This window comes from Malaya genurostris, chromosome 3, assembly GCF_030247185.1.
Source record: "Malaya genurostris strain Urasoe2022 chromosome 3, Malgen_1.1, whole genome shotgun sequence".
NCBI lineage: Eukaryota > Metazoa > Arthropoda > Insecta > Diptera > Culicidae > Malaya > Malaya genurostris.
This window is the reverse complement of record NC_080572.1, coordinates 80,731,940-80,751,112: the sequence shown is the minus strand read 5'-3', so window position 1 is coordinate 80,751,112 and position 19,173 is coordinate 80,731,940. Positions and strand designations below refer to the sequence as shown.

At 38.2% G+C, this 19,173-nt stretch overlaps 1 protein-coding gene across 9 annotated transcripts in view; it reads left to right on the top strand.

The window, feature by feature from the left end:
• LOC131435732 (solute carrier family 12 member 4) overlaps positions 1–19,173 on the top strand; it is a 652,550-nt gene that overhangs the window by 535,015 nt on the left and 98,362 nt on the right. For all 9 annotated transcript variants that reach the window (XM_058603892.1, XM_058603893.1, XM_058603896.1 and 6 more), the window contains 2 exons: positions 3,171–3,253; positions 9,171–9,273. In XM_058603892.1, the coding sequence (XP_058459875.1) occupies positions 3,171–3,253; positions 9,171–9,273 (186 nt within the window). The remainder of the gene's footprint in view (positions 1–3,170; positions 3,254–9,170; positions 9,274–19,173) is intronic.

Genomic DNA, 19,173 nt, shown 5'->3' with positions numbered 1-19,173 from the left:
ATTTTTGGGATGATACTTCTACAATTCCACTGTATAACAGTGATTGTATCCGTGACCTCGGTGGGTGTCTTAGCCATCGAAGGATACGATCGCTGAAAGAAGGGGCCATTTGCAGTCAACTGCTTCAAGAATGTTTTAACTGTAGGAATAAAAGCCATTATCAGGCTTTTAAGAGGTTCAGAAATATTGAAAGTAAACATGATCCAGTCCACAATATCAGAGAATTTAACAAACCCAGTATTTGGTAAATTTTCTGACTGATCTTTAGGGACTTTCGGGGGTTTTGAAGTCCCAGGAAGTGATGGAAATTCTTGCTCGGAATTTAATTTTCCAAGGCCTGGAGCTTTTTTCTCTGGTTTTTTGCCATCACTACCAGTTGTTGTAATTTTTCGAAACCCATCAGAGGACATCTTCAAACCCTTACTAGGGAGCTTTTGAGAAGATTTATTTCTTCTCTTTCTAATTGATGAGCTATGAGGGACAGCCGAAGATGTACCTTCGAGGGGGTCATCATATTCGCTCTCGTCAGTTGACAAGTAAGCGTAAGGATTTTCGGTAGGTGGCGTAGCACATTTCAACATTTCCGCAAAAGAGCGTTTGGAATGTTGCTTGAGTGAACGCTTCATTTTATCTTTACGCAATTTGTACACGGGACAATCAGAGAGGTCATGCGGCCCCTCCTTACAGTAGAGACACTTTTCATTGTCTCCACTGCAGGAGTTATCCGCATGACTCCCTCCACACTTTATACACCGGGATTTATTGCAACAATGGGATGCTGTATGTCCCAATTGTTTGCAATTGGTGCAGTTCATGACCCGCGGCACAAAAAGACGAACAGGTAAACGGACTCGGTCCAGGAGGACGTAATTAGGCAAAGCCGAGCCAGCGAAAGTCACCCGATACGAGTCTGATGGGATATAGGACTTAGTCCCATCCTCAGCGGTCGATACTGAACGCAATTGCTTGCAGTCCAGTATCTTAACGTTCTTGAGTAGGGGGTTTTTAAAACCGCCTGCCCCATGCTTAAGAACGTCCTCGCAAGTCAGACTCGGATCGGTGATCACGCCGTCTATCTCGACTTCGCGAGCTGGTACGTATACGCGATACTCCCGCGTGAAATGCTCACTTTGAACGATCTCATTAGCCTGTTTTGCACTGGCTAACAAGACCCTAAGCTTGTCCGGGCGTACTTTCTCAATTTTTTGTACAGTATTGTATCGCGAGGACAGGTCTTCAGAAAGTCTTAGAAGGTTCAATTTTTTACCGTTGGCTTTGGTCCGGATGTAAACCGCATATGGTCCGGCCGGGAGTGCAAGCCCATCGGGATAGCTTCTAATGCGAGATTTATTGCCATCAGAAGCATCCATTTGATCATCTAGGGGAAGGTCAGGCAATTCTGTGCCTTTTGTCATGGCACGGAAATGTGTCCGTGCGGGTAAATATTAGGGGGCAATAAAAATCTAATGGTACTGAACAACAGGGAAAAAGAAAAAAAATACTTAGCTTTAGCTCTCGAAGGGTGATCGGCCGACAAGGCCCGGTCCTAGGCAACCGGTGAATATTCCAGTTCAATAAAGTGCAAAAAACCTCTTTGAGGAAAAAGCACTTTGTTTTTAGTCTCTCACTACACTGTCCAATGAAACGTTTCTCTTTTTATCACTATAAATATTTATCACTGTTTCTAATGTATATATGTAAACGATATACGCGCAGCGCCCAGCTGGCGCTGGCTAACGGTACCACACGCAGTGCTGCTTTACACAAGCTCACAGTCGGCCTTGAGAACGGATTAATTAGAACTATCACTCGACCGCACTGATGCAGACAATAGAATACGGAATGACCTTGATAACGGAATAAAACAATTCACCACGCGATTGGAGAAAGCAGAATTTACGTCCGATCGATCCGATAGTCACGGCACGAATGATTGTTTGATAGATGGTCTACCGATAATTACGAATATTCGTACTAAATGCGTTTGCGCACTTGAACTTGATTCGACTTCATTTTACAGAATGTAACAAAAACGTTAACATGTTGAACCAAGAAATAAAGTGGAAAGTTACTGCTGCCATGTGGGTGAAACGTTTCACCGATCCGGGAAATAAATGAAAATCTACACTGGAAGAAAAATGTCCGAAATTTAACGTGGACAGGAGTAATTCGCATTTACTGGATAATATCTATTTCTATTTCAGAAACCATAGTTGAGGGCTTCGTATGTCAAACGTGTGTTCAACAGCTCAATCGTAAAAAGCAACACCCATTTTCATCCCAAAACCATAATTCAATTCGTGCACAATCAAAAGGCGTCAATCCCCGACGAAGCTGTTGTCGAAACGATCTAATCGTCGATAAAAACGTCGTATATTTTTTTTCTTCACAAAACCGAACACAACCAAACATCCTCCCAGGGGACAAGTGAAACATCTGCCCGCCCATCCGTCCAACAAACTTTCATTCACCATTTTCACTCACTCCTACGCGCCACTGTCTGTCTGTTTAAAAATATCGCGCGAAGCTGGTACATACAGGCCAAATGTCGAACAAATTCAATGGACGTCCCAATTTGCAGATGATTTATTTGCCTTTTAAAAGATTTAGAGTGACATAATTTATTAGCTCCCTGCTGGAACCTCACGGAACAGTTGTCGATTATACAGAAAAAAAAGTGCCACGTCAGAGTGCTGAGGAAGCTCACCGCTGGAAAAGTTAAAAAAAGTGATTCTAATGAAATCGATCGATCTTCCCGTCGCTGTCTTCATGTCTAATCGATGAATTTCCAATCGAAGGTTTTTGCTCCATTACAAATTGAACTAAGGGAAGCGTAATTATTTGATTGAGCAGAATCCTTTGTTCGTCTGATAGTTCTAGTTCGGTCTAACATTTTTAATCTACTGGTCCATTCATACCGTCAAAAAAAAAATCATTTGCTCATCGTTAGCATAGTTTATAGGAAATTCATCTCTCTCTCTCTCTCTCTGCTCTATATCACAACCATTTAGACAAAACAGCATCATCTAATCTGACCCATCTCCCATCCTAACTCTATACTAAATCACACCCACTGAGTTGGTTAGTAAAATACTCCACTAATGATGTTTTTTTTTATTTTCACCGTTCCATTGCTCCCGTATTCTCTCTTTTCGTCCTTCTCATTGCAGACTATGTTAACTGCCATTTCGATGTCTGCGATTGCCACGAACGGGGTGGTACCTGCGGGCGGGAGCTATTTCATGATATCGAGGTAAGTAGATGTGTCTGGACTTGAAACTTTCAAGTACCGAAACTGCTCCGAACCGATTCTTATTCTAATTAGCGAAAAGGGAGAATAACTCATCACTCCGGTTCTGTTGCTTCCAAGGACGGGATAGCATTACGAGAACAACGACGACGACGACGACGACAACAATGTCGACAAACATTTATCAGGCTCAACTTATTTAATCCAAGTTGGCGCATTTCGTTTAACTTTCTTCGGTGTTGAGCGGAATTTCGGCGATAAAATTTGGAATTAGATTACCAAATTAAAGTGGTTGGATGACTTCGCTTCGGGCTGCTGCTTTTTGATGATGAGAAGCTTATTAGACTAAGACCTGCCGAAACGGAAAAGAATAGCACGGTGGTATTTTTGCATGCTCTAAGTAGATGGGTATCCAGTTTACTAATACGGCTGATGCCGACTTCCGTCCGTTGATAACAATGAAATTTTTGGGACAACACAGAAGCTCATAAAAACAAGGGATGCCTGGAAGCTATCGTCGCAGATAGCATTCTACACAGACTCCTCCTTTATCTTTTGTACTGGATAGGAGTTCTAAACCAATGAACGACGTTTTCTTCTGAAGCCTGTACCCGACATAAATGATCACCAAAAATTAATTCAAAGTTACAACTCACATACCTTATGATCAAAAAAGAAACGGAATTTTCATTATAAAATTCCTGCGCTTGTCCAATCGGTAAACTTTTATTCTCTCAACGTTGGCAACACTTTTATACACATTCTGTCAAATTTTGACGAATAGCGTACGATTAGTTTTTGTTTGGCGTCTATACAAAGAAGTTGAAAAATTTTCGTGTGGCGATTTTGGATTTAAGTGTTCCGAAACGTTGAAAATGTTAAAAAAGACCTTTGGTGAATCGTGTCTAGGAAAAACACAGGCATACGAGTGGTATAAACGCTTCAAAGGTGGTCGTACAAGCTTGGATCATGATGAGATCCCTGGCCGCCCAACAACATCTGTTACTGAAGAAAACATTGAATCGGCGAAGCAAATCGTGTTGCAAAATCGTTCTGTACCGATTAGAGAGATTGCTGTGTTGTTGAGCATCTCTTATGGATCAGCCGAACACATTTTACCTGATGTTTTGGGTTTGAAACGCGTCGCTTCTCGGCTGGTGCCAAAAAAGCTGAATTTCATTCAAAAACAGCGTCGTGTTGATGTGGCCAAAGAGATGATTTTTTGGCCAATAACTCAACCAATATCATCAACCAAGCACCGTACTCTCCAGATATGGCCCCGTGTGACTTTTTCCTCTTCCCCAGACTCAAATTGCCATTGCGGGGAACGCGTTTTGAGACCATAGAGACCATAAAAGAGAATTCGCTGCGTGAACTAAAGGCCATATCTTCGGCGGCCTATAAAACTTGTATGGAAAATTGGATCAAGCGTTGGCATGCATGTATTGCCGCAGGAGGAGAGTACTTTAAAGGCGATAATAAAGAAATTTATTAAAAATTGAAATTTGGCGTTTTTTAATAAATTTCCGGTTCTTTTTTGGTCATAAGGTATTAGCTATTTTTTTTTGACAAAAAAGGTTTATTCGACCTTCTAGTCAAGGCCTAATACCTTGGACGTAACATTACCCATCAAATGTTGTGCAACACTTGTACCATTTTTTTTTGCACACTTTCATCTACTTTTCCTACAAATGCTTGTCGTTCTTGAAGATCTCTCCTGTCTTCCGTAGTTTGTCCTGAGTTGTTGTACTGGGCGAATTTCTGGCGAGTTTTGTAGATTTGTGTCTTTTAAAACAACAACGCTGACTTCGTACCACTCCACCACCGGTTTCGTGTAATGGTACGATGCCAGATTCCACCGAAATAGAGTTTCACCTCCGTAAGGCCGGAGAAGAGACAGCAGGCGCTTCTAAATGCATTCTTTTTTATATACTTGCCCGTTGATGGTACGTTGATCGTTACGTATGAGTTGCTAAATATACCACACCCACAGATCGCTTGAACACCAAGTTCTTCTTGGTAAATTTGTCAACAACCTTTTTCTTTGGGAACATCCAAGCGAGTCTTACCGACGAAAAACTCTAACTTCTAGGCGTTCGCTTTAATGTTCGTCTCATCGTACACCGACTCCATTCGGTACCTTTCTCTCCTTGAAGACATGAAGCCTGACTCACTTCATTGTACGAATCATACGAAAGAATTGACCTTCGTGGCCACATTATGAATAAAGAAATCTCTTTCCTTCCTTGCATTCAAAGGGTTGTACTGCTTCGCTTTGCTCCTGCTACCAGCGCGCCGCTAAGTCTCCTTGAACGATTTAATGACAGTGACGAAATTTCGAACACGTGAACCAGCGCCGCTTTTACGTATTAATGGTCCCGGGGGCAAGATTTACTTGTGGGCCTTTGACTAACTCAATGATTCTTTTTTTGCTCGGCTGGTTCCGTCAAGGACTCCCTAAGACCGTGGGCCCGGGGCACATGCCTTTAAATACCCCTCTGTTAAAGCGGCCTTGATGTAAACACTCTAAAATAGCTTTACTCATAAATTCATCAATTTTTACCCATGTAATACAAAGTTATACACAAAAGAATGTGTTGCATTTTTTCAATCACAGTATTTAAGGTGCAAAGTTTACGAGAAAACGATCTTTTTTGTCAATATTTGCATCTTTACAATATGATTAATGATGTCATTACGCATTTTTCATGAATTCATGTATTGTACTTTTATGGGTAGGATTGATAAAAATCGACTTGACTTTTTACTGACTCATTTCTAGAGATAACTGAAGGTATCCAATTTTTGTTTTACAGCATATATTATATCGAAAAAAAAGTGAAAATGATTCATTTTTATGTTATGCACTGTCAATTCTTCAAGCGCTTAAAATTTCATCACAATCACAGTTTCGGTATTCCATTTTGAAGGGGTGTCACTTTCGATGCCCTCAAGAAACAAAAAACTGAAGTTTTTGACTTTCTATATATAAAAAGGTAATAGAATTGCTTGGAAAAACCAACGTTCGAACGAAACCTTGCAGACCCCTAGTGTTATATACCATTCGATTCAGCTTAACCAGATCGAAAAATGTCTTCGTGTGTGTATATGTCTCTGTGCACCTTTCAACGAATATTTTTACCGCTCAGTTTTCTCGTAGATAGCTGAATCGGTTTCATCAATCTAATACTTGTTTAAATGCTATTCTCATTGATCAAGTTCGCAAATTGATTGATCATTGATCAAGTTTGAAGATCAAATTGCTGTCACTTCAGTTTCCGGAAATATAATGACATAAGTGACGTAACCGAGAAAACCCACTTTATTTTTTATCGTTCAATTTTATCGAAGCTGGCTTAACCGATTTCAACTAAATCAGGCTAGTTTGAAAGCTACTATCAGGCCATTGATCATATTCGAAGATCAAACGGCTGTGACTTCTGGTTCCAAAATAAATTTTGTTTTCTATAAATATGAATGGTGGTTGAATGCGATAGCGACTTCCCGTGATGTATTTACGGAAAAGGCATAAACGAACATGAAACTCAGGAAGTCTGCTATCAGCGTAACAGTTTTTATTTAAAATCACTTTTTTTATTCAATTGTGTGACAGTGACTCTATCACTGAAAACTTTTTGGACTCCGAAAGCAAACACCAAATACAAATAGTACTCCGAGCGAAACATCAAGGAGCTACAGAGAAAAGCAAGCGCCCACTACGCGCATTCTACGCAAACTGTGATAGATCGTATTTTCTAGATCCAAAACTATGTTGTGAACAGAAAAAAACTTACCTTTTTTCTTATTTAGATGCAGCTTTCTGCTGAATAAACCAGAACCAGCTGCAATATTGTCATGTTGGAAGATAAAACGAATTTCGTTTGACATATGCAATTAAAGTGCAGCATACGAAACTCACTTCACTGTTCCACGTGAAAAACATTGTTATTTATATTCATTTCAATTGTGCACAAATTCTGCACAAAAACACTTTCCACTAAGAGTTTACGGAATTTTTAGATATCGGTTTAAAAATTTCAATATGTATATATCATAACACATGTAAAAAAACATCAATACAATTTGTAAGCAGTTTCAACTAGATTATCCTTTTTGGCTTTTTAATGAAAGGGTGGTTTTGACACTTCTCATTAGTTTTTGACTAATAAATTTATTAATAAGACAAATTTATTTTTTGCTTTCTTTGTGCTGTTTTTAAGCAGATTGACAGCGTCAACTTTTATGATTTCAATCACAAAATTAGTTGTCGAAAATTTTCAAACTTTAACCGCTGGGCAGCACCCCTTACCCATGTCCGATTTAGCTCAAATTTTGCATGAGGACTTTTTTCAAGATACTTAAACTGTTGAACAATAGCGCTTTATGAAATTAGAGGTGATCCAAAAATATTGGCACCCTTACAAACATCAGAGCGGTAAAAATACAACGCGTTTTATCGATTACGTCACTTATACAATCATATCTCCGGAACCAAAAGTCACAGCCATTTGATCTTTGAACATGATCAATGGCTCGACAGCAGGTTTCAAACGAGCACAAGTTTATTAAAATCGGTTCAGCCATGTCTGAGAAAATATATCTGACAAATCAAACCACCCACGCACCCACACACAGACACACACAAAGAGAGAGAGAGAGAGAGAGAGAGAAAGTGAGTGAGTGAGTGAGTGAGTGAGAGAGAGATAAAGTGTGTGAGAGAGAGAGAGAGAGAGAGAGAGAGAGAGAGAGAGAGAGAGAGAGAGAGAGAGAGAGAGAGAGAGAGAGAGAGAGAGAGAGAGAGAGAGAAGCAAAAACATATTCACATATTGCTCTTGTCGCAACATAGTTTCGACTTAGTCGAATAAGAATTAGTTGCGGATTGTTACTTGGGGAAGCTGTTTTTTCTTCAAAATGAGAGAAAAAAAAATTTGTTAAAAAAAAATAATTTTATTCGAAATTGGTACTAACCCCTTAACAAAAATTAAGGTGCCACTTTCAAAAGAAGCGTTATATAATCTTGTAAAACTTACTCGAAGACACGTTAGCTCTTAAAAATCAGTGAAAGTCAGTACAAACTTTTGACCGTCTTTTTGTTACCGTCGTAACATATTTTTTCTCGCAGAAACAGTATCCGAAAATATCCGAAAAAGTTATTTTGTTCATTTCGTTTCAGTTGATTTCGGTTGTTCACTCTTACTGCATCCGTTATCTCCGTTTCAAGAGATAAGAACAATTCGAAATCATGGTGAAGCATGAAGATTTAATTAGTAGTAATTTTCACATCAGATTAACTTTCGTCACTGCGAAAGTTATGCAAACTGTACGATATTATTCAGAGATGGCACCCATCCTTCTGTACAAGTTTGACCAGATCGCTTCACGGTGGCAGTAACTTTTCCTAACTCTTTCATTTTTTATCCATTCTGTTGGATCGCGGTATATCATTGTCCGTCCGGTTGGATGGCCTTCCTAGTGGAAAAACTTGGCGTTGTCTGCCTTGGTAAACTGCAGTCCATTCGCACTTTTGTTATGGAATAAATGGGTACGTTTGAACAAATTACTCCGAGTTCCCCATCTGAATCACGGTCTGTGCAAACAAATTTAAGTGCACAATTAAGAGGAATGGGTCATCACTACAGACAATCCGGAACCGTCAACTAGCACTGCAACTATCCATCCAGGTAGTTAATTAGAACGCGTTACCCACTGTGATACTCGTCTGCAAAGCCATTCCCTCAATTAGGTAGCGGTCCAAAGGCACTTTGTTGAACAAGCGCTTCACCATCATCCATTCAACACTTATACCGTTTATTCCTTAGTTAGTTAGCTTCTGCAAACCATCCTCAATCGGACTCGATGCAATTATGCGCTAAACCATTAACGTTCTGATGTTGTTGTTTTTTTTCATCTCTTGACACAGATCGCTCGGGCCCGAGTTTGGCGGCGCTGTCGGGATGTTGTTCTACACCGGGACGACTCTAGCGGCTGCCATGTACATAGTTGGTGCGGTGGAAATCGTACTGGTGAGTATTTAATTCCATATCGTTTGCTTCGTGACCGGCCGGTAAATAATTTTTCGTTGAGAGCGAAGGATAATGGAAACTTACAGCCGCGGTAGAACGGTAATTGTAGATTGTGAGGCTCTACAGAACACAGTTCCTCAGACAATGCTAGCATCCTTCTGGTTAATCTTGACGTAGTTTGCGGAGCACGATAAAAAGGATAAGGCATTAAATTTTCTCCATCGGAAGTTTGTTATCAGACACCGGTTCTTGGTGTGTTTTAGTAACCCACTGGAAAAACTCCCTTACACACGATGGAAGTAAACAGACAATGGCCTCCGTAGCATCCCACTTAATGTGCAACCTAGAAGCTTCCTTACATCCCTAATTTAATCTTTGCAATTAAGACCATCAGGACAGACCAGCATGCACAACTTTCAGCGCTATTATTCTGATCCTGATGACATCGCGTTGAAGGGACGTAAAAAGTATCGCATTAGGATGGACTTATAAATCATCAGCAACGTTTTCGCCACTTATTTGTAATACGTAAATTCGCCACCGGTTGGGAAAAAATCTACTGGTCTCAATGGGTTAAATTGGTAGCTAACATTTCGATTCGCTTGTTTTTCGATTTGTCAATTACATTTAGCTTTAGCCCTTTAGCAAACAGATGAAAGCACATTTTCATCTCGGCTTCGGTCTGGCCCAAGGAAATTTCATTTGGATTAGACAGAAAAGTGTTCCTTTCCTTGTTCCAGAGTCATTCTCTAACCGCTCTCTTTGGATAGAGTGATGCAGCTTTAAATAATTCGTCAAAACATTCTTGGCATAGCATAGCATCTCAAAGAAGCCAGGAGATCCTTGCAATCATACTATTACCATCTTTCGTCTAGTATTCAAAGCGTCTCCGGCAAGCTTTAACGAAAACATCGGTAAAGCAGCATAATAGCGGAGATATTTGAAAAGATTAATGGTAGTTTTCGGTTTTTGTATTTTACTTAAACGATTTGTTGTTCAGATTGAACTGTTGTCTGGCACCTGGTTTATGAATGATTATTGAAGCTACGTTATCGGAATGTTTCAGACAAATTTAAGATTCATATTCTTCATTCCTATTCTTCGGTGGCGAATAATTGCTCAGTTGGTAATTTCGTGCTCAATTACTTTCAACTGGAATAGTTTGAAGGTCAAACAATTTGCAGTCGGTTGCGAGGTTGATTTCCAAACATTAATTTTATTCGATACGAATGCGCAATATCTGAAATGGTGAAGTTATATATCAATACTTCTTATAAGGAGAGTATCGATTAGTAGTTAGCAACATTCAAACAGTTATTACTTTGAAATGGCTTAATTTTTTGCAGCGTGTTTTGCGGTGACATGTTTGTTTACATGTCAACAATAGCTGCGCAATCGATTGGTTTCGATACGGTTTATCGTTTCAATGATGAGTCGAATTGATCCGGAAACGCGAAAGAAACTTCTGCACACTTGGTGCTCAGAAAGTGGTATCACGTACAACGAAATTGCAAAACGGGTGAAAGTGCACCACACCATTTTCAAAAATATTATTGAGAAGTTCGGTAAGACCCTTTCCATGAAGGATTTGCTCCGATCCGGTAGGAAAACGGGTCCCAGCCAGGCCTGGCCGGGACTTTAAAGTGATTGAGTACATCAGGAAAAACCCATCGGCGTCAACGCGGGATTTGGCCAAGCAGTTCAACACTAGCATCCGGATGATTCAACGGATCAAAGTTCGGAACTCCCTGAAAACGTTCAAGAAACAGAAGGTGCCGAAAAAGTCCCTGCTACAGCAAGTTCAGGCCAAAACAAGAGCGCGAAAACTGTATAACCGGATTCTACAGAATAAAGACGGATGCATCCTGATCGACGACGAAACCTACGCCAAGGAAGACTTTCGAGCGCTGCCCGGACCGCAATATTATACGAAAACGGTGTACCAGGACCTGGACGAAGCTGACACCACGGTGGCGATGGAAAAGTTTGGGCAGAAGGTGTTGGTCTGGCAAGCAATTTGTACCTGTGGTTTGCGGTCGTCGATTTTCTTCACTAAAGGCACAATTAACACCAATGTGTACGAGGAAGAATGTTTGAAGAAGAGAATGCTGCCACTGTACAGAAAGCATAAGGTTCCTCCTCTCTTCTGCCCGGATTTGGCTTCAGCCCACTACGCCAACTCCGTTCTACAGTGGTTGTCAAAAAATAATAAACAATTCGTGGAAAAGGACATCAACCCACCGAACTGCCCGGATCTTCGGCCAATGGAAAGGTATTGGGCAATTGTCAAGCGGCACTTTCGGAAGGAAGGTCCCCAGTGTCCCAAAACATGAAGGAGTTAAAAAACAAAACTGATGTCAAAATATGTTTTTTTTCGCTAACTACTTTTCGATACACTCCTTAGGTAATTATTAACTTTAAATTGATTTCGTTCGTTTATCGTTAGATACTTAAAAAACAAATTTGGAAAAACCTGGATTCTTCGTTTTTTTTTGTATTTTCGCTCTAAATGTTTAGAATTTTAAACATATCTCATCCTGTTGTTCCGGGGCCGGGAGTGAGTTTTGAAAAAAGTTCAAAAGCAGGTTATTTGTTAAATACGTTGACCCTTTTTTCCCGGTACATTCGTACCCGGATGTTGGGACTCGGTTCGTTTGGCCCCAGCAACTAGCATAAGAGCAATTCCATAGAAAATCGAAGGTCGATGTTTTCTTGTATTTTTTTATTTGGCTCAAATTTTTCATATGCATTCTTTACGATTTAAAGATACAATTTGCATCATAAATTAGCCATTTTTACTCTAGTCTTACTTTTGAGAAGGTACTAAGCTAAAATCCGGTGAAAATTTTCGATGCACGTTTCAAAAACGGTGGGTCCAATCGATTTGGTGTCTTCTGCAATTTTTTAGGTAATTTTGTTTTAAAAAGAACACTTAAAATTCAAATATCTAAAAAAAAAGGTATTTTTGTTTGGATGTGGAACACATCTTTATTAGGGGTGCAAATTATAAATTCAGGGAAATATACACGTAGAAATGTGGTCAGGTTTTAAACACTTACAGCTCAGTATATTTTGTATCAATTATTAATATTATTTAATTATTTGATTGAAAATATTTCTACGATTCAATTTGAACATATCAAGCCACGTATTTTCAATTATAAATGATTGATATTTTGATTAGTAGCGAGCAGTGTCCTATTTTGTCTGCTAAAATTTTCCGGCATATCGGGTTTCCCTGCCATAGACGACGGTTTTGAAGGAGTAAGCGATATAACTATCAATGAGAAAGCGTCGCTCTGATTGGCCAATCGATCCACAAGCAAAGCTGTTGGAAGCACGCGAATCTATAAATAGAAGCGAAATTATAGCTAACGTTTCAGTCCTACGCGTAGTATGCTAGAGGTAGGTTGTTGCGAGATAGCAAGACAGACAAAACGATACGCTCAGCTGCTACGTTTAACAGTAGCCAACACGCAATGACACGATAGCTAGGTGCAGTCGTGAGAGCCACGACTCACGACAGCAACATAGCGAACAGTTCATTTTGTCGCACTCTCTCACAACAGTCAAAGCCACACCGTTCGCTCTGCGGTAGTGTACGTACATTCTGGATAGGTAGCTGCTGCATTTATTTTCGTTCACAGTTTTCATATATATGTCTCGAGCTCGAAATGTTATGACATTTCTATAACTGAATAGTCATATCGGTTGTGACTGCTCTGAACTGCACTAGAGTGGGAGCGACGCTGTCAATATTGCTTGACGGGCAACCTGGAATAGTTATAAGATCATGTACAAAATTAATGTTTTTCATTCAATGTGATTTATAATAGTAAATCGCTTGATAAAAACAATATTTATTTTAACTAATGAATACCGACATACTAATATGATATTCGAAATGTATTGCTACGGCGAAGAAAAACTTATGTATATTGCCTTATGAAGCAAAGTCATGGCATTACATTCCTTTTGTGGAATTTTTCCGTTCTGTTACATGTCAGTTTTGTGAACAACCTGCACACTACGGTAAACCTTGCACTGAAACTGCGAAAAGAACATCTTCAACCAAAGAAAGGTCAACCGTTCAACAACTAAATCTAGTGAGCCTAGTACTCCTGTTTCACCATTAAACCAACCAACAACTGCAACCAATGTACAACAAGGCGCTTCTACAGCAACTAGCTCAAGACTGCGAACAACAAGTAAAACGAACAGAAGACGGAAATCAACAACAAAACCACCGATGCGGTAATGGATGACGAGCCGAGCCACGAACAAAGTGCCACTCAACCCTCGCAGGAGGGAAACGGAAGCTCTTCTCCTCCTAGAAAACGAGATCCACTTCAAAAAATTGTTTATTTAAAAAATCGGCTAGTTCGGCCACGTAAAGCTTGTACGCAAATAGGCCTGAATAAAAGTATCTTTTAAATAAAAAAAGCCATTTCCACTTCAGAATGTATGTTCTTATTCGCTATTCCCGAAATATAAGTAGTAGCTCTCGTAATAGTAATGCACAGCTTCAAGCAAGTTTCAGACTACCATTTAATTTCTGTGCTCAAGAAAATAGTGGTCGCTGAGTGATCAATCGGTGAGTTAACCGGAAACTCACTGTCAAATGCGTTGTTTTTAGAGCCAAACTCATCAACCTTGGCTTGAAACAATAACAAGTCGAACCAAGGATCAGCCCACAAAGTTCCTCTTTCTCACTCTAATGTGCAAGCAGTTTCCACAGCAAATTGCTAACTAAATTCGCTCTAAATCTATAAGTATCCATCCGTTATGACTAGCTCCATGTTCCTGCAACCAGGATTAAAATTTCAACCTTCGGACATGATACTATAAAAGGAGTATATAATCGTTATAGAGCAAAAAAAAATTATACAGCAATATGTTCGTTTGCTCTGTTAGGAATTTTTTTCCTAGTTATCAAACAAAGTGCTCGATAGAGTGTAGCCGAATAAGAATTTCACCTAACATCCTAAACTGGATGGTCTCTATTGGATTCTGTTCGGTCCACTTCTTTGTCGATACAAAGCACCCGATGTCAGTTGTGCAAGCGAAAGTTGTAACCAGTCAAAGGTCAGAGATGAATGAAAGAAAAATAAGGCTCTCAAGGATAATTCAATCATACGTATTATATTGGATAACATTGTTACAGCTTATGATGGGTTTCTGGGCTGCTGTATCATGTTGAGATATGTATTATTATTTTTTATAGTTTTTTATTTTGTTCATAGGTTTAAGATCATACCACGAGTAAAATTTCGCACCAGAATACTCAGGTGTTGAAGCGACTGCAATAATGTGTTCATGTTTCTACTTTATCGCCTGTGGAAAATTCGACTAATAGTTAATTAAATTATTTCCGCTACACCAGATGCGTGCTCAACAAGCCAGAGCCCATGACGAGTGGGCTGTTGCCATTTACGGACGAGGATGGCAACGGCTTTATTGCCTCAAGTTGAATCAATTCAGGATTGCACGAATCTTCGCAGAAAAAAAAAACTACCGCTCGGGTTTGAGTGTGGTTCCGTGTGTTGGTGTTCAGCCTTGTCGAAGCTTAAGTCAACGGTAAAACCAGACAAGTAAAAGCTGATGAATTGAAGCAGATTGCTCGTTAGTATCGTTATTAGGGTAACAACAATAAAATACGTCTCGACACAGGGATGGTTGAAAGACGCACTCTATCATGTTGTATTGAAACCATTATGATGAAGGCTTTTCACGGACAAGTTTCATGTGCTAACCTCACTGATTGGTATAGATTTCCAGCAAAGGAAAATTTATGTTCTGCACTGGTTCTATTATGATGAATCTGAATCACACACACACACACACATTTTTATTAACCTTGTCATTGCTTGAATCCGATGGGTGGGTTTGTCGAAATACGATGGGAAAGCATAAAATAACAAAATAATTTCGATGAATTGAACTTTGTTTGGTCGAACACACTTCTGATTACGTGATGGTTGAAATATCGGGTTACAGACAAATGTCATTTGACAGATTTTGATGTTTCGGAGCGATGGAAAAAAGTGTGTATTTATAAAATACTTTTCCCCGGCGTCAATGATCACACCTGCTAGATTTTCTATTGATGAGCCATATTTTGAAGTGTAGGAAAAAATAATAATACGAGGGAGCGGCATTGTCCGAAAAAATTGGATGAAGAAGCAATTAGAGCAATGTTTTTGGCGTATCGTCTCGGTAAAATAAAATCGTCAGTTTATGTTGAACTGTTATGCCACGTGACAGTTCAACATAAACAGACGTAAAGTTAATACTTTTTGCAAAACACGTTTTGTTTTGTCACGAGGTGCAACGTCTGCACTGACGTTCAGGTTGACACCTCTACTCAAATTTAATGCCATTCGGTTCTTTAGCGTGTTAGTTATTGTGCAATCAGTGACGCTACTTTAAAAAAAAAACGAAAAATGGAGAAAAAATTTTGTGTGTGTCTATATAACATAGGGCATTGGTCTTACAAACCAGTTGTCGTATGTTCGATCCCCGACCTAGAAGTATTCTTAGTTTTAGTAGAATCGAAACATCAATCATGCAATGGTTTTGTAGGCTATGAATCGGCTGCTATGTCTGTTGGAAGAGAAGGTCAAAATACACAAAAAGAATGTAATACCAAAACTTTGTTTTTTGATGTGAATACATCTTACTTTGAGAGAGTGATAAGTTTTCAATCATGAATATCTCTTGTTGTAACGTTCTAACGTATCAACGTATTATTTACTATATGCCATCGGAAATATGATTAGCAATTTGTGATCCAATTTTTAGTTGCATGACATAATCACAAATAATTCGAAATTAAAGTTTTCTGAAATGTATCAAAGAGGAAACCCCATGACAGGTATATTTCTCGTACCCGCGACGACGGTTTTTGGAGAATAAACAACCTTTCATTTCTGAGTCACTTACTGGGTACAGGGTTACCAGATATACGGATTTTTCAGTATTCTTCTGATTTTCAAGAACACTGGTAAAATGTACTGAATTTTAAACGGATTTTGCAAAAAATACTGATTTTATACAGATTTTTCAGCAAGTCTGTTTTTCCATGATATGATGATAGAGCAACGTGATTAATCGGTTGGACAATCGGACCGATTCCTGCCGACAAATTTCATTGGGTTAAATCATTGAATACATGCGCAAGTTGAACTCAGTAGAACCAATTAATTCTTGAACTTCCATAATGCACCCAAAGTTTGTAGTACATGTCATAATTTTGAACGATAATAACTAAGTCATCTGTTGAGGGATTGTAGTTTAATTGGTAAAACAATTTCCCCGGTTAGGAGTTAGCTACGGGTTCGAGTCCTGTCTCTGTTGTAACATTTTCGCGGTTTTCATTACATCATTGTGTTCACATGTCAGTTTTCCAATCTGTTTCCTCGTTAGATACTGATCATATTAAAACTAGCTCAAGACGGCTCTACGTCTTAACAAAGACTAAAACAAATCGTAGGAGCTATTCAGTTTTCAAAATATATTTCCATCCGATTAATTAATTTATTTGCGTGTGATGAATTACATTTGCTCTCCAGAAATAATTTATTCAAATAAAATAATCAAATATTTTTCGGATGCAATTCAGTAGAATGTGGGATCACCCATCATATTTTCAGAGTGCTGAAATAAAAAGTTGTAAAAGGTTTTTTGAATGTATTCACTAAATGAAAAATTACCGCTAGAATTATGTATTGATTATTATGTATTTTTGGCAAGCAATCAATTCGCATCACTATTTTTCTCTACAAATCTAGAAATTTTCACAGTTTTACGTCCGAAAATTATGTTATTTGACAGATCTGTATTTCTGCTGAATGTATAGTGATGGTTACTGAAATTCTTCATTATTTTTTATTAATTTTCCGAATATTGGTAGAACTTTCACTGAGTTCGTCAAGAGAAATGACATTTCATAGTTCACAGACCGTGTCAGTAAATAATAAATAACCGTAACTTTTACATAGGTGTTGGATGAATTTCACGTATCTTTCAGTAAAAATATTATTTTACAGATCGTTGCCGCAAACATTATTACCGAACACAAAAATAGAATTTTTTTGTGTATAAGAAACTGCTTCAAAGTTTGTTCTGTCGGGCGAACATTCACGTATGAGCAATTCCATAAAACAGACAGTTCAGAATAGAAATCTGTGCATTTGTTCAATTTTCGCTTAACAGAAGTATTTCATATTTTCACATTATTCTGTGGTGATGTTTCTAGGTGACGTGATGACGGGTCAGCTAGTCTATCTGTATATATATATATATATATATATATATATATATATATATATATATATATATATATATATATATATATATATATATATATATATATATATATATATATATATATATATATATATATATATATATATATATATATATATATATATATATATATATATATATATATATATATATATATATATATATATATATATATATATATATATATATATATATATATATATATATATATATAAATGCAGAGATCATTCTTTGTAATCGTAAGAACGGATGGACGGATTTACATGATTCTTTTTTTGTTTGATCAGTTTTTACCCCCACCGGATTTGTACATCCAAAAAATTTCGTAAGTTTTCCGGAAAAGTGGGAAAAATCCATGAATTTGTTTTGTATGGACAATGGAATTTTCTACTGAAAAAGTTGCCAATGCTTGCTAGCTCTACGATTGATGTTTGACGCAACGAGTTGCATAAGTGTCTGGCCGTCGACGGAAAGAATACTAGATCGTCGAATAAATTTGTTGGCGCGCAACGAGATGTTTTGTGTGGAGAATTCTCATGCATATGTGATTATCATAATGGATTGAGACTGCCATTTTCTGTGAAGAATGTTAAAATTGGTAAGATAAATATCAAATTAAAATTTAAGCGTCGTCTCTCCAAGCAACCAAAAGTCCCACAGTACCTGAAAAGTATCGACTTTATTAGAGCTTTAATGTACGCGTGGTACTTTTTAGCAACTAGAATGTACAGAAAATGTTCCCAGAAAACTTTCTCGCTGCTTTAAAGCTGTACAAGGAACTTCTGAAAAGTTTCTTCTGTTGCGTCGGGTGAACATTCAAGTTTGAGTAATTCCTTAAAAACGGGCTGTTGGGAATGTTTTGTATGCTACTTAAGCCAAATTTTTTTACGAACTTTTGGTTATTTGGACTAAAAACAAATTGTAAATATATCTTACTCTACCGAATCAACAACTCTACCGAAGCTCTGCAACATTGTGTTAAGTTTATCAATCCAACATTATGGCTTGTGAGCTTTTTTATCGATTACCGGAAGTAAGAGTCACATCTGGAACGGAAAACGTGACACCTTATATCCATTCCGTCGAAGCCGTTAGAGAAGGATCTCTGTTCAGTTCCTTGACTCAAAGGATGAGATGACAACCTGTGCATTTGCTCAATTTTAATATAAGTATTTCACATTTTCACATTAATTTTTTGTCATACTTCTTTTTTGAGCTTAAGTGTTTGTGTCGAAATTCGAAAAAAAATTTGGGCGAGCCGAGGTTCGACGGGTTAGCTAGTTAAATAATAAAAAAATGTTCAAAAACTAGAACACGCGATAATTGTTAAAAAAAAAAAAGATAGAATCGATGTAAAATAAGTTACACGGATTTATACAGATATTTTCTTCTTCGCCATCACCCCGACATTAGATGGAATACGGAAATTCAGTGCTCACGATCTGGCATCGCTGACTGTGTAGGTAGAAAAGATTAAAACTTGATAAAGAATCAAGCATTCAGTTTCAAATGGATGGCGAATATTCTGCTGTTTCTGCGTTGTACATTCGAGCGAAATTGTGGAGCATCAAAGTGACACAATTAATCAGTTCT